Source organism: Suricata suricatta, chromosome 12 (assembly GCF_006229205.1).
Source record: "Suricata suricatta isolate VVHF042 chromosome 12, meerkat_22Aug2017_6uvM2_HiC, whole genome shotgun sequence".
NCBI classification, from domain to species: domain Eukaryota; kingdom Metazoa; phylum Chordata; class Mammalia; order Carnivora; family Herpestidae; genus Suricata; species Suricata suricatta.
The window spans coordinates 64,013,143-64,030,259 of NC_043711.1; the positions used below are offsets into that span (position 1 = coordinate 64,013,143).

General features: G+C 42.0%; 1 protein-coding gene across 3 annotated transcripts in view; it reads right to left on the bottom strand.

Moving 5' to 3' along the window:
• Positions 1-232: 232 nt before the first annotated feature.
• Positions 233-17,117, bottom strand: part of DTD1 (D-aminoacyl-tRNA deacylase 1) — a 185,305-nt gene continuing 168,420 nt past the window's right edge. For all 3 annotated transcript variants that reach the window (XM_029919121.1, XM_029919123.1, XM_029919122.1), the window contains 2 exons: positions 15,271-15,442; positions 233-814 (listed from right to left, as the gene is read on the bottom strand). In XM_029919121.1, coding sequence (XP_029774981.1) covers positions 15,290-15,442 — 153 coding nt within the window. In that variant the 3' untranslated portion in view covers positions 233-814; positions 15,271-15,289. The remainder of the gene's footprint in view (positions 815-15,270; positions 15,443-17,117) is intronic.

Sequence of the window (17,117 nt, forward strand, 5' to 3'; positions counted from 1 at the left end):
CTCAGTCATTTGGCCATTCTGAAGCTTGATTCCCTTCCCACGCTGGAGTAAAATGTCATCAAGTACAAACTGCCACTGATAGGCTCTCACCGTGGAATCAGAGGCCTGTGTGGACCACTCAGGGAAGGCCTCTTACAAGAGGGTTTTTAATATGCACAGAGTGGGGTCAGACACATTGTATTTCTATAGATGAAACCATTAAGGAGAAACACAGCAGGACTTAGTAATAAAGTGGTTTGTTGAGGTTTGCAATTTTATTATTTCTTTTTAGAAAAATGAGAAAATTTACAAGATGCAAAGGTCTTACACAATACATTATCATTGATGTTTGTTCTCTGTACACCTTAACACGGGCCCTGGCTTAGGTGGTGTTGGGAAGAACATGGACAGCATGAATGCAGTTGAGACCCATCATGGACACGCAGAAATACACCACAGTGTGAAAGGAGGACTTGGTGACAAATGATGCTGGGCCAGCCTGTTCCAAAAGCAAGCCCAGAAATCACAGGAACCAGCGAAGTCTTTCTATGGGGGAGGCATGGGGTCTGCCCTGCTGCCGCCTGCATGGGGTGGACCCCTGCCCCGCCAGCACTCACTTCGCTTCTCCGTTGGACACAGCAACAGCAGGACACGGTACCGTTCCTTTGGTGGTGGGGTTTCATCCCATTCTGCTGTCTTTGCAGGGCTACTCAGGTTCCCAACTTCCTATTTCTGTCTTCCTTTTCATGATTCAGTTCCAAATACTTAAAGCAGTGCAGGTACTTAGCATCTTCCATGAATTTTTCAGGATCCAGTTCTGCCCAATGATAATGCACTAAAAAGAACAAAGACAAGACACATTATAGGAAAAAGTACCAAAAATTGCCTTCCAATCCTACTTTAGAAATGTGACTAAGCATAAAAAATATCTGAAGATACCCTTTTCAGTCCGTACAATAACAAGAGCATGACAGAGTTTCACTTTACTATGAAAAATCTGCCATGTTGTCATTTATAAATCCAAACATCTCCCCAAATCACCAATTTATTAGAACCTCATTCTTAAAACTCAGACGGACACTCATTAGCTGGGAATTAACTCACTTCTAAATGGCCTTTGGATCAAAGAGAAATCATAAGGCAAATTAAAAAATACATTAATGTGAATGTGAATAAAATGCAACATATCACAATCTATGATATTCCCTAAGGCAGTACTTAGAGGGAAATTCATAGCATTCAATGACTACCTCAGAAAAGAAGATGTCACATCAATAATCTGAGTTTCCACATTTAGAAACTAAAAGAATAAAAGCAGAGTAAACCCAAGGCAAGCAGGAGAACAATAAAGACTAGAATAGAAACTAATGAAATTTTAAGCAAAAACAAAAAATACATGTAAAGATCAATAAACCTGATAAACCTCTTGCCAGACTTACCAAGAAAAAACAAGGCATAAATTATGAATATCAGGAATCAAAGAGGCAACATCAGTACATGTTTTATAGACAATAAAAGATAAAAAAAAATGATATATCACAGAGCAGTTCCCACAAATTAGGCAACACAGATGAAATAGACAAATTCCTTTAAAAAAGATACAAAACCTTATTTCAATATCCTTTTAATAATGAGAGAGGCAGAGGGGAACCTAAATAAAGCATAGTGACAGGGAATAAACTAAACACTTGCTTTGGGATATTTTTAATGCTGCTCAAAGGATGATGGTAGCTTCTTCAGTATAAAATCTCCAAGAGTCTCAAGTTCCTTTCTGTAATTCTGAGGCTATAACAAAACCCAGCTGATCTTGCCAAGATCTGTGAAGCAGGCAACTGTCAACCAAGAGTTTAACTAAACCCCAAACTTGACACAGCAGTTTCTATTCCCTCAGATCTAAATTCTAATTGGATGAACTTCAGTAAAAGCAAATGATTCCGGTAACCATGGGTTGCAGTGATGCCACATCTGTGAATATGCTTCTGGGTGCACCCAGCACGGGTCACTTTCTTAACAAAGGGTTGCATTATGAGCAGATGCCTCAACAGAATTGACACCCTTCCATTCCTGCGCCCAGCTTGACATGGAAGCCCATGGGCCCGCACCAGAAAGGCTAATTATAACTGCAGCTATGTTCTTCAGTCCTATCTGGACCCACACAAGGAACTGAAATTTCCCCCCAGGCCTACCCTCATGCTCTAAAACCCACCAGTCACAGTGCTGCACTATTTCCTAAGAGATCTCAAAGACCACAAGGGGTCTTTTCCTGGGGACCATATTTCGTTCTATTTTTAAGTCAAGAAAAGCAATCCATTTGCTCCTATATTTTAATCAAGATATTAACCTAAACACAGGCTCCTGGGGTGTATTAAAACCTCTTTCCTCATCTGCAATACTAATAACTGAAATCCTGAAATTGGACCTCACACTGACCTTTGGGTAACTTCTTCTTGGTTCAGAGTAAACCTTTGTTTTTGAACTTAAAATGAGCTTTGGGACCCTGCTTTAATATATTATTGTTTTACATTTACTTCAAATAAATATCCTAGATGTTTTAAAGCTTTGAGATAATAAATTTATGCTTCCAATGTTAGATGTGCAGATGGAAATGATAAGGTTTACATAATGATAATGTTCACAATATTCCATTAGATGATGAAAGGAGTGACATTATATATACAGTCTGTCTTTAACTATGTAAAATTAGAGAAAGAGATATAGAATTATCTGATTAGAGAAAATGTTATAAAAGCATTATGTTAATAATGATTATCTTTGAAGAGATGGCAGGTGACTTTTATTTTCTTTGAGCATTCTGGCATATAAAAAATTTTTCTGTGATGAATAGGCTTTAATTCTGTCATACAAAATGGCTTTCAAAAGAAATTTTATGAGAAAGACAATTTAGAACTTCCAATTTCCTACCAGAGAATCACAGAAGAGATCCTGAGAGATTTTATGTCAGGGCTTCTCAAAGTTTATAGTAAATCACTTAGGCCCAGGGACTTCATTAAGCGCTTAACCTGAAGGATTTGAAGTAAGAATTCCTTCAAGAATTAACTGTTCTCATGGACTGAAAGGGGGAGGGGGTGATGGTCATGGTGGGGGGCACTTGTGGGGAGAAGCACTGGGTGTTATATGGAAACTAATTTGACAATAAACTATTAAAAAAAAAAAGAATTAACTGTTCTAATACTGGAATACCCAACAGGTGCACCTAATCATAATATCAACATTAATATTGAGTGATGAGTTCCCAAACTGCATGCAAGAAGAGCCTTCTGGTCAATCCACCTGAAAGACACTGCCCCCGCTCCCCTGCCATGATACATGGATTGGTCAAATTGATGCCACTTTTACTTCTGATCTCACTTTCAGCAATGTTCCTTCTCATTTTCATAAACATAACCATGGAGAAACCTAGAGGCCATGTTGTTGGCTGTCTAGTGGGAGTAGCTCGAGACCATAACACTCACACAGCTAGAAGTATGAAAGGGGAGAGGGGGAGCTATCTGTGAGGTCTGCCTGCCAGATCAGAAGCACTGAGCTGAAAAACAAATGATCCTGCACAAGAGGGTGTCAAAATTCAGAAATGCTGGAGGAAGGGTAAGGTGCCTCCCTATGAGAGCTGTAGAGAGGATGGCATTTACCTCCAAGTGCGTTTTCCTGATGCCCCTGTGAGTCGGGTGAGCTATCTCAGGGCAGACATGACCTGCAGGCTGGAGGCACCTGACAGGCAGTAGTAAGCACCTGACATAAGAGCATCACAATCTCATAGCCTTGTGGAAAGAAGCTTCTGGAATGGTTCTTTTACTGCCTGCAAACATCAGGGGCAGTGGGGAATAATCCAGCACCAGAAGCAAGGAATTCCTCAACAGCCTGTTCGAGTCTCTCAAAGATGCTGATTTCCAGCTGATCTGCATCTGGCTGTAGGCCATTCAAGCAACCGCAGATCTAAGTGCTTGAGTGAAGATACACAGACCACAGACCTGCTCTCCAAACCACTGTCAAAAGAACCCAGATTTTATATATTTATTCCAGACCACAGCTAGGAATCTAATCTAAATTCAGTTACCTAGAAAAGAAAGGACGTTCTATATGAAAACATGGGGCTCTGAGAAGTCCACATTACCAGAGAAGGATTCACTCTGCCCTAGCATTTGTAGAGATTCCAGTGAGCCCTCCACTAAACTGTCAAAGTGAAGACTCTGCCTTTGCTCAAGTGCTGATGGTCCTGACCTGGTGATGCAAATAGGGGGCCAGTGGTTTGATTTCCTGACTAAAACAGGAAAGCTTGGTGTGGTGTACTAAAGGAAGAAACTCCAGACAGCAATTAGTTTTTATTTGGGGCTTAACTTCTACCTTATTCATCACATAGATTTGTACGTATTTAATCATGTCAGTCTTACAGAACTGAAATTTCAGAATTTTCACTTGTCCAACTGAACTTCCTGCAGTGACAGGCTTGTTCTACCTCAGCACCATCCAATAGAGCAATCACTAGCCAGATGTGGCTACTGGGTACTGAAAATGCTGCTACTGTGACTAAGGAAATGAACTTTAAATTTTGTTTAATTAATTTATACTTAAGTGTCCACACATAGGCAGTACCTACTGCATTAGATGGCACACTTCTTTGTTATCTGTAAGCTTATCACAACACTTCAGCAAAAGACAGAATCACTAACTGGCCAGCTTCTTGCCAATTTATTTTCTAATAAATGGAACTGAGGTGGAAGCTAGGTATGTTGAAAATCCAACTCTACTGCTGGTAAAGTAACATAATATGCCTACTGTGCGCTAGTGAGGAAGCAGTTCAGCCTCATGTATAGCAACGATCAGAACAACACTAAGGTTTGGGAACAGTAACCTCCTCAAGGTTATAAGAAAGAGAATGGGACAGAAAATAATCTTTGAGGAAATACTGCTTACAATTTCCCAAATGTATTGAAAGATAAACATTTACCAGTTCAAGAAGCTCAGAAAACTCAAAGCAGTCATCAGAGTGAGACTCAGATGTGATACAGATGCTGGAATCATCAGACAAAGGAAAATAACTGTGATTAATACGTTAAGGGCTCTAATGGGCAAAGTAGACAATGCACAAGAACAGATGGATAATACAGCAGAGAAATGGAAATGCTAGAAATAAAAAAAAACCACCATAACAGGGAAGAATGCCTTTGATAGGCTCATCAGTAGACTGGACCAACTGGACCAAAGGAAAAATCAGTGGGCTTGAAAACAGGTCAATATAAACTTCCAAACTACTGAAATGCAAAGGGAGAAAAGAATGGAATTGGAAAAGGGGGCGAATGAGTGCCTCAGTTGGGTAAGCATCTGACTCTTGATTTCAGTTCATGGGGTTAAGCCCCGTGTCAGGCTCTGCACTGATAGCATGGAGCCTGCTTGGGATTCTCTCTCCCTCTTTCTCTACCCCTTTCCTGCTCACTTGTGGGCATGTGCACACCTACTCTCTCTCAATATAAATAAATTTTTTAAAAAATAAGGGAAAAAGGGAACTGACCATCCAGTACATGGGGCAACTACAAATGGTGTAACATACACATAATTGTAATATCAGAAAGAGAGAGAGAACAGAGTATTTGAAGTAATGATGTCCAAGAATGTTCCAAACTGCAAAACAAACAAACAAACAACAAAAAGAAAACTCTGAAATAAGCTGTGGGGAAGAGAGGTTAGGGAAGTAAGGAAGTGGAGACACTGTTACAAACATGTGATAACATGTGATAAATGTGAAGCTGTACAGGTCATTTGAAAGTGGACTTAGGTTAGTTAAAAACGTGTACTACAAAGTCTAGGGCAACCACCAAAAATTTTTAAGTTAAAAAAAAAAAACAACCAGTATGTCAGAGGCAGTTTTAAACATGAAACACCGGGGAAGCAAACACACAGGGAAGCAAAATGAAAACTGTGGAAATGAAAGAGATTCTAACTTCTACAGGGGAAAAACACAGTGAAAACGAGACTATCCTTTAACACACACACACACACACACACACACACACACACACACACACACACACACACACACCCTGCTCTAGCTCATTAGTAAGAAATGTGCTCAGCCAGATACGTCTTATTATTCAGACAAAGGTCAAGTTGAAAAAGCAAACAGATGGCAGTTTCCAAAACACTTTCCTTGCTGGTTTCAAGTGTGTTGACATTTGAAGACAGAAATGTGGGGTGCTGCTCAGGAGCACACTCGTCTCACACCCTAATGACAGCAGCCAAGTAAATATGCAAATGAGGCAATGCTTGACCTTGCAATCAAAGGCAGAGAGCACATGGTCCCATTGAGAGGCTGCCATAGCTAGCACAGGGGGAAATGGGAGGTGCAGCCTCACAGGAAACCTTGAGCCCTTCCAGCAAGGTGAGTGAGCCTGAAGGAATGAGGCAGGGGACAAAATCAGAGGTGGACGTTAGCACTTCCACATTCATTTGATACAACAAGAAACATCTGCAATGTGACAGGGAAATGTCAACACCCTGGGAGTATCCTCTGAAGGTGTCTGACTCATTTTCAAAGAAAAATATGCCCAACCTCACGCAGTTTCTCACTCCATTTTCTTTTGCCTTTTCTCTCTCTCTCATGCCTTGGAAACTCCAAGCTGCTCCCTTAGGTCCTGTGAGGCTCCCTAGGGCTCTTTCTGTGTGTAAAGAAAAGCAAATAAAAACTGTAGCTCCCCTCACTGAGGCAGGGGTGGGGCTGCTGTTTTTCTGTGGAGCACAATCAATGCCAAGGTCACCTTCTGTCTGTCCCTCCTTAATTTAGCTCTTACAGATATCTGAATATTTGGTGGTGATTTTGGAGATCTCCTTGGATGACAAATTTCAGCAGATGAGGCAACAAAAGCGCATGGGCAACAAAACACCCAAATACATAATTGGAGGACCATCTGTCATTTACTCCTGGCCCCCTTTAGGGTCTTCACATCTGAGAACATGTCTATAATCCCCAAAAGTTGGGGGGGGGTGGCAGGGTGCCCCAGCTCCTCCCTGGTCCTTGGCTGGCTGCAGAAGAGGTGTCTCAGAGGACTCCCCACATCTGTCTATGACTGGATGTCAGCACCCGCCACCTGGCCTCTGCTGTCATCTCTAGTTTGAATTCCAACTGGACATCAACCTTAAACTGCCAATTAACAAATGGTTTTTCTCATGCCCTCAGTCAAAAACCCAGACAGTGCTACAGTGCTAAATATGCAAAGTATACAAAGAAAACATGGCTTCTGTATTTTCATGGGCCCATCCAAATATACTCATGAGCCTCTATCCACTGAGCTCAGCAGGGGAAATCTTGAAAGCACAGTAATTCTCTCACCTGAATGTTAGAACAGCTGAGTCCTCAAGTGGCTTCAGTGCCTCAGTGGGTGGTGAGGTTCAGCACATGGTGCTGAGCCCTGGAACACACCACTGAGCAGCATCTGATTGCTCAGGGGCCAGAGCCCCCACTCCTGTCTAACCTGACCTCATTTCAGCTCTCACTAGCACTACAGACCCCTCACGTCTCACCCTGGGAGCCACATGGAGATCGTGGCTGAGACCTGCAAGGACCCAGTGCTAGGAAGAGCTGAGGTCATGACTGTCACTGGGACACACTGGCCTCTCTCTGCCTCTGGAACAGGCTCACCTCACCCCTTCTACCAGGACCTATGGTCTGTCCAACAAATCCCCACAAACCTCTCTTCTGCACCCCTCACAGGGCAGGTGAGACCCTCTACTAACTCCTGCTGCACCCTGATGCCTAACGATGTCTTGCTGTCCTTCTACTCCACTGCAACAGCCCTGTAGAGACCTACAGCCATTCTACACAGCAGTCTCCATCCAGAATTCCCACCAGGGGCCAAAGCACAGGACCAGCTTTCCTATCAACCTAACCAGCACCGCAAGGAATGTAGCCTGAAACCAGAACACCAAGTATGGCCTTGGGCTTCTCCATCTGTCCCTTTTCTCTCTCCCACTGTGTCTCCTAAACTGAAGCTCTCCTTCACCTTCCCTCCTGCCAAAGAGGGCCCCTCTACATCATTCCTCTGCACTCATCTTCTCCCTAGGGCCGTAATGGTGACACAGCTGTAGTGAACTTGATTTACAGGGAAAAGGAAAACACATCTACTCTTTTCAAAACACTGTGCCCCTGAGTTTGCTTCCCCCACTATGGTGTCCCCTCTCTAGTTAGTTCTTTTTGACCCTTGAGCAACATGGAGGTTAGAGACACCAACCCCTACACAGGTGAAAATCCATATAACTTTTGATTCCCCAAAAACCTAACTACTAATAGCATACTGCTGACCAAAGCCTCACTGATGACATAAACAACACATTTTCTATATGCTATATATATTATACACTGTATTCTTACGGTAAAGAAAAAAGACAATGTTATTTAAAAAATCATGAAGAAAAAACACATTTATAGTCCTGTATTGACTTGATTAGCACCAGAAATTTTCATCTGTTAACACGATGATTGTCAGTACCTGTGTCATCATTCTACATGATACAAAACACTGTACATTTTATACATATTCCTAATGCTAGACATCAAAAATGAAAAGATAATGTGAAAAAGAAATTCATATTTATTTACAGGTATAATGATTCATGCATTGATATTGAAGAAATAGCAATAGGATTGCTTTATGGTAGCCTAGCTTATATGCTAATGAATGAATGGTTATGAAATTTTTCTGGCATACATTTTACAGTCATATTCATAATACAGTACTGTAAAGACCACTTTACCACTGTAATGATAGGCCAATATGCAGTTTCTCCAATTATAAGAGAGAGAGGCATACTATACAGTATTATTTGAAACTAAAGTTGCAAAACAATAAGAGAACAAACACATTTTCAATTCTATCTATATCAACCATCACTCACCTTATGTCTCTAAAAGGACAGGTTCTCCACTTCCACATGGTCTTGCACATGATGTTCTACATGATGAATATTTAGACGATGAAGATGATGACACAAAATGTCTCATACAGTTAATAGGTTTTCACACAAGGACACACACACACACACAACCCATTAAGTCTATTAACTGTATGGATATCAGGATGATAATTTCCTATTCATTAAGTACAAGTGGATCATCCTAAAAATCTCCGTCCTTGCCATCTTCACACCGAGTAGGCAGAGAAAGAAGAAGGAGGGGCTGGTCTTGCTGCCCCAGGGGTGAGCAGAGGAAGTGGAGAAGGTGGAAGGGGAGGCAGGCGAGGCAGGCACACTTGGTGTAACTTTATGGAAATACCAACCATTTCTGTCAGACTTTTTTGCTTTTTCTTTTCTATGTTTTCAAATGTTCCTATATGGCACTACCCTTCTTCCACCTTTGCTTTAGTTTCAGTGTCCAATCATAAAAGAAGTCAAAAGTAGTCATGAATAACTGGAACCCTTCTGCCAGACTAATGATTTGTTTTCTGGCACTGCTGCTTCTATGTCTTCTTCCTCATCATGTGACACTGGTTCGGAAGCACTCATCTCCCTCAAGTCATCTTCTGTTAATTCCTCTGTGGTACCTACTAGTTCTTGAATTTCTCTGAGATCCATATCATGAAACCCTTCACCCCCACAACTCACCTTTTTTGAAACCATATCCACAGTCTCTTTCATGATTTCCCTGATTGGCTTTGTTCTAGATCCTGTGAAGTCATGCACAATATCCAGACAGTTTTCTCCAGTAGGAATTTATTATTTTGGGCTTGATGGCTTTCACAGCATTTTCCAGAATAACAATGGCATCTTCCCTGGAATAATCCTTCCAGACCTTCTTGATGTTCTATCGGAGTTCTCCTCCGTAGCACTAACAGTGCTTCCAATAGAGTCCCATGTGTGATGAGCCTTCGAGGTTCTCATGACTCCTTGATCTAAGGCCTCAACTAGAGACCATGTGTTTGGGGGCCACAGACCACTTTGACACCTTCAGTGTTGAACTCATGGGGTTCTGGGTGGCCACAGGCATTGTCCAATATCAAAAAACCTTTAAAGGCAATCCCTTTCCAACAAGGTACTCCCGCACTTCGGGAACAAAGCATCAGTGGAACCAATCCAGAAAGAGAGTTCTCTCATTGTAACTACTGTATTGTAAATGATGGAAAATAATTGCATATGTTAAAAAAAATAAATTGTATAAAATAAAAAATAAAAAATAAATTTAAAAAAAAGAGAGTTCTCATTATGTAGGCCTTCTTGTTATACAACCAAAAAGATAGCAGCTGGTGTGTGTTTATTCCCCTTCAAGGCTCGGGGCGGGGCGGGGGGGGGGGCACTTAGCAACATTATAGATAAGGGCAGTCCTGATCATAAACCCACCTGCATTTACACAAAACAGCAGCTGGCCTCTCCCTTCCTGTCTTAAATCCTGACGCTTGCTTCTCTTCCTTACTAATAAATGTTCTTTGGGACATTTTCTTCCAGAATAGAGTACTTTTGTCTGCATTAAAAACCTGTTCAGACAGATATCCTTTTTCTTCGATGATCTTGTCTCCCATCCAAGTACTAACCAGGCCAGACCCTGCTTAGCTTCCAAGATCAGACTTCAATGATCCTGTCAATGGCATCTGGGCACTCCTCTGTTGCCTCCTGGTGAGCAGATGCTGCTTCTCCTCTTATCTTGATATTTGTAAAGCCAAACATTTTTATAAAATTATCAAACAATCCTTTGCTGGCATTAAATCCACTAGCTTTAGATCTTTCTCTTTGCTTTTGCTTTAGGTTGTCACTAGAATCATCTTAAGAGTCTATAGGTATGTTTTTTTTTTTTTAAGTTTGTGGTTTTTTGTTTTTGGTTTTGGTTTTTTTTGAGAGAGGGAGCAGGGGGAGGGGTAGAAAAAGACCACCAAGCAGGCTCCATGCTGTTAGTGCGTAGCCCAATGTAGGGCTGGAAACTTATGAACCATGAGATCATGACCTGAGCCAAGTCAGATGTTTAACTGACTGAGTCACCCAGGTGCCCTGGTATGCCTTTCTTATAGCAATCCTGCACCAACATAAAGGCTGCATTAGCAATATGAGATAAAAGATATTTCATAAAAAGTGCAAGGTTTTCATGCCTGCTGGCATTGCTACAGCAATGGCTTCACAAATCTCCCTTCACAAATCATCTCATCTTGAGATGGTGGGCACTGCAGCTTCAGACCGAGATCTATGAGGCATATTAAGCAATTCAACTTTTTCTTGTAGTGTATGACTTCTCTGGTTCTTGGGAACACCTGCAGCATCACTGGTGGCACGCTGGATGGGTCCCACATTGGGTCCCATGGTGTTATTCAAGCTTTTAGGGTATCGTACTAAACACGATGGTAAGAATGCAAGAACTGCAAGATACCACTTTTTACTACAATACGCAACTTACGGCAGAGACAAACTGCTCACGCAGAGATGATTAGCATCCCACGACATTTTAACTGGATACTAAAAACACATGAGCTCATGGCAACAGCAACAGGAGGTGGCTAGGAAATTATCATAGGAGTATATAGCATGTACAATAGCTAATTTATGCAGCTATGATTTCCAACTGCATTTTCACATTTATTTGCATTCCTCTCCACTGCAAATGGTGCCACATAACTGTTGGTGTGTATAAATTTTGATAAGTTTTAACTTTTTATAATAGATTTACGTGTATTTTATGGCCATACTGATAAAACAGACTGGTATTTACATAGATTTTATGCATTCAAAACATGTCTAACGTTTTCTTAATTTCTTTATATTTCTAAGGCTATGTGGTTTGTCTGCAAGCTTTTTCAAATTGTTGTAAGTCTCCAAAAATTTTTCCAATATAGTTATCAAAAAAACCCCATGTATCAGGGGACCCACACATTGCAAACCCATGTTATTCAAGAGTCAACTGTGGTATAATTTACCCCAAGTTCCATTCTACCCAATTAGCAATACTTTGAGAATGAATATAGTTACAGTTTTTGACTTTCCCATCAATTTTAAGAAAGCAAAAATAGATACCTAAAGTCTATAAGAAATTTGACCTCTTAAACTTTGGGAGATGTGGGGAAAAAAATGCCTACTTTCACCTCTTCTTCTTTTTTCTGTGTCCTGTTTTCTACTGGGAACATGTCCTCCAGCATGTTCTGTGACACTGTCACTGTCTCTTCCTCTATACATGAGGTGTTCAGGTGTTTTTCTAGCCCACAGAGACGGCAAAATCACTCCCAAGCTGCCCACTGGCACAGGAAACTAATGTCCAGGATACCCTTCTACTGGGATTATTCTGAGGCCAAAACTGACTCAAAAAGAAAGTTATGTTTTGCACTGATATAAAAAGAAGAATCCAACAATACCCCACAGTAAATAAGACAAAGATTTGAAGTACTGAACAGACTCCATTACATCAAAAATCAATACATTAAATTTATAAAATACACTAGCAGGCTGATAATATAATCAAGAAAGGATGCAACTAGGTGGCATAAGAGCTTTTTAAAATCATTTTGAAAATACCAGGTCCAAGGCATGTTTGAGTGTGTGTGTCTGTGTGTGTGTGTGTGTGTGTCTGTGCGCACGTGCACACACGCACACACACACGCGCACATGTGCACATGCATTTAGGTTGATGAGCTGTGTTTGATTACTGGGAGAGGAGTGATTATGTATTTATTACTTTCCTATTCATTGAGTTCATCATGGAAGTCCGAAAAAGCAATTTTTAAAAATTTACTGTAAGCTATTACTTATGATCCCTTGGACCTCGAGGGAGTCATGCTAAGCGAAATAAGTCAGGCAGAGAAGGACATATACCATATGTTTGCACTCATAGGTCTAACAGGAGAACAGGAGAAACCTAATGGAGGACCACGGGGAGGGGAAGGGGGAATGGAAGTTGGGGAGAGAGGGACGCAAAACCTGAGAGACTACTGAATACTGAAAACGAACTGAGGGTTGAAGGGGGAGGTGGAGGGGGAAGAGAGGTGGTGGTAAAGGAGGAGGGCACTTGTGTGGAAGAGCACTGGGTGTTGTATGGAAACCAATCTGACAATAAACTATTTTTAAAAAATATGTTTATGATCCTTAAAACTAAAGGGAAAAGACATGGTGCTGTGTCAGAGCAGGGCCATGAGAATAAAAAGCCACGCAGGCAGGGCAGCTGCCCTAGGTTCAAGGAGCAGAAATAGAAAACGTTGCGTCGGATTTTGCTTCTGAACCAAGGAACCACCCACTATAATGAATGTCATCCCCTGGCCATCAGGTTAGCCAGTCCTCCATCCTTCATCCAGGGGGAAGGAGTGGGTACTGGGGTGCTCTCTCCAACATGATCGCCAGGGGGCACGGACGGCGTCACAGAAACATAGAGAGAGTCCCTTTCAACTTGCCCCTCCCACCCCAGCCTGCTAGGACCATCACCAGGCATTATGGCTTTACCCTCCTGACTTTCACAACATTACTGGTGAAAGGAATGAGAATGAAAAGGAATGAAAAACCAAGAAAGCAAAGATTACATAACTTACTGTCACAGAGAAATTAGCAGGATGGAAATAAGAACTCAGCGCGACTCTGCATTACTGCTGGACCCACTTCATGAGCATAATTGTAAAAGTAACTTAAAGAGCCACTCTGTGCACTGTCTGCGTGGTGCAATTCACCCCTCAGAAATTTAGGGTTGGTGAACAGACTGTAGGTCAGAAGCACCAGCAATATCTGTGATGACAAAACTGACCACTGATATGAGCAAATCATCACATAGGTTTTAAGGGGGTGGGAATAGAAGATTTATATGATGTAAATGTCACACAAAATGTTACAGTATATTCATGAATATTTAACATTATTTAGACACCACATAGCAAGCATCAGAAGACTCTTCCTTACTCACACCAACTGTGTTGTGTCAGTTCATGAATAAAATCCCATGTCTTTAGATCAAGACTAAGAAAAAGGGGAGCTTGTGACTGTGACAAATGAGGCAGAGTGTGAAAAAACTTCCCTCTGCTTCCTGCTTCACTTTCCCATGACTGTGAGAAAAATCAGTCAAGACAAGTGACCATGGCTCTGTAGTTCTCGTAGTTACTTGTAAGGAAACAGTGATTAGGGGAGAAGTCAAGGGGACATGACAGGGTTTATTATCTAATGCCCCTCTCCCCTTAAAACTATCAGTGAATAGGGGCACCTGAGTGGCTCAGTCGGTTTAGTGCCCAACTTCAGCTCAGGTCATGATATCACGGTCCATGAGTTCAAGCCCTGCATCAGGCTCTGTGCTGACAGTTCAGAGCCTGGAACCTGCTTTGGATTCTCTGTCTCCTTCTCTGTCCCTCCCCTGCTCATGCTCTCTCTCTCTCAAAATTAAATAAACATTTTTTTAAAACTCTTAAAAAAAAAAAAACACAACTATCAATGGATCAACTACACAACCTTTCTGAGCTCTCTGCTCTGTTTCTTTGGTCTGTTTACATTTGCAAGCCAGTTCCATGACACCCAATATCATACGGACTCTGTAACACAGCTCAGTGTCTGGTAGTGTGCAACCTGAAGGTCATTTCCCATATGGACTTCCTTTCATAAGCAGAGGGTAGAAAACCACCTCATGAATGTTCTCCTCTCTCACCACTCAGCATCTCCAGGAGAAGCCCACATGCTGACGTGGTTTGAACCACAGACTATGTATAAGCTGAGGGCTCTGAAATGTATGGCCAGACCTCGCTCCTCTCTTGATTTCTGCTATGACCTCCTAACTGGCCTGATGGTTCCAGCCTCACTCCCCATGGCTGCTAGGGTGATCTTAAATTTTGCACCTGATTATGTCACTTGTATCTTCAAACCTTTAGAGGTTTCCTGCCATCTCAGGATGAAATCCAAATTTCCCAATTGCACAGCAGACCATTGTGACCTTTCTACCTGTCTGATTTTACAGAAGCTCCCTGGACACTCCCCACTTCCACTCACATGCAGTGTTTCAGCTGTGATTCTCTACCTTTGTTCTGAAACTCTCTGTCCTCTTCCCACACCCAACAGTGTTTGCATCTGCTCTTCTCTTGGCTGAAGCAGCTCCCACCTCCCCCCTGGAAATGCTCACAGTAGTGGCAGTTGTCAGTCAACAAAGACAAGTGAGGAAGGAGAACACTCCAAGGCCCATGGGTCCCCACCTCCACCTCAACTTTTCTCTCCATCCAGGAAGGCAGCAGATTTCAGGAAGCTATGGATGAATGTCCATAAAGTGAATCCTGCCTCAAAAGCCATTCTGTTCTCAATTTGTTACCATTTGCCCAAACTGTGAGAAAGGGGAGCTATGCAAGGAGGGGAGGCTCCTACCTGAGTGCCATCCCTAAGTCTATGGCTCCCGCTCAGAAGACACGTCGCCCTCTGCCCCGCTGCTGGCACTGCGGTCTTCTTTTCGGGGGGCGTTTCTTTCTTTGCTTGATTCAGAAGGCCCCTTGGCTCTGGTCTTTTCTTTCCTCTGCTGCTGTTTTTCAAGCTTTGACAGCTGAATATAAAAAGTAAAAAGACTTGTTTTACAAATGTAAACATGTGCCTGTATATCCAAACACTGATTACTTCCCATGTAGCAACCACTGGAAGTGCTTCTGTCTGATAAGCCAGTGTGCCCGTGGTTCAGACGTGCCAAATGGCCAGCAACACGTTCGTCAGTCAGGCACCAGAGTCATTGACACAGATTAGTCACGTGTGTGATTTCTCCAGGCTTTCCCCACCCATAACTCATCTTGCTGTGTGCTATTTGAAAATGGTCAGCTAACAGGCTTCTCTGACAGGGTGAGAAGAGCCCTATAAATAAAAGTCTTTTATCTGTTTTCTTTTTCCTGATGTTTCTACAGCTTTTTCTAAGCACACTATCTTCCCACTTACTGTTTTTTAAAGACTGATCAAAACACTCCACTATTTGCTGAAGATAACAGAGACAGCTCTGCATAAAGTACATTAAACACATTTAGACATCATCTCAATTCTCAGCTTATTCTTTGAGACTGAACTTATTTACAGCCAAAACCCCAAGTATTCCTAGTAGGCCACGTGGTGGCTACACGGGGACGCTGGCCACAGGGAGCCCTCTCAGCCTTCCTTCAGGCCAGCAGAAGGACAGGCCTCTGCCATCTGACTCCAGAAGAACCGGGGTCCACTTCTCCACTGGATCTCTCTCCAACTTGCTCAAGGAAACCACAGACTAGACAGTTGAAAGAAACTTAGATCATCTGACACTCTGAGCAACAGCAAGGCCACTCCAGAGAGGCCTGCTGAGAAACTTGTCAGAGCACACTGGCCAAGTTTGAGCCCACAGAATTTTCTTAGACCAAAAAAGCCATCTGTAACACAGCCCGAGAGACAGCAACACCCAGTTTCATCTGCCTCCCAGGCTAAGACTGCAAACATTTTATAGTTCACATGGAAAGACAGAAACTTAATGAAAGGCTGGCTTCTCCCTGCCGATCCATGTCCCACATCCAAACACACAAAGAAAACTCACTATAAGCAACCTGCCACATCATCTCTTGAGTATAGACAGATTTTGAGTGGAACCTTTAGATCAATCAACAATCGGCTGCTCTCAATTTGGTCTAGTAAAACAAATTTATTAATGGTTGACTTAAAATATTATCTTTCCCATTCCCCTTTTACCTGTAAAACTCTAGTAACCAACGAGGCTGGTTAACATGCTAAGTAGATTTTCTGAATGAAGACATCACTACACCTCTGACCCATCAACTCTCCTCCCAGATAACTCTTCTGGATAAATTCTCATTCATGTGGACAGAAAAGGCTCACAGAAATGAGCAATACTCTACTGTTTGTGTCAGCAAAACCCCAGAAACAACCTAAATGTCAATTGACAGAAGGATAGATAAGTGTAATGAGGTATATACTCAAATAAAGCAATACCATAGAGCAGATCTACATATATCAAAATGGGTAAGTTTTTAAAAATCATGTTATGCAAACCAAATTAAGTTTCAAAGGCTATATACAGCAGGATTCCATTTACACAAAGCAATACTATATATTGTTAATGGGCTTACGCAGATATGGTATGAACTAGGTGAACACAAACCAAATTCAGTACAATAGTTAACTGCGGGGAGACGGGAGAATGGGAGCACAGTACAATGAATATATATGGGTTCCCACCATAACCGTCAACTTGTACT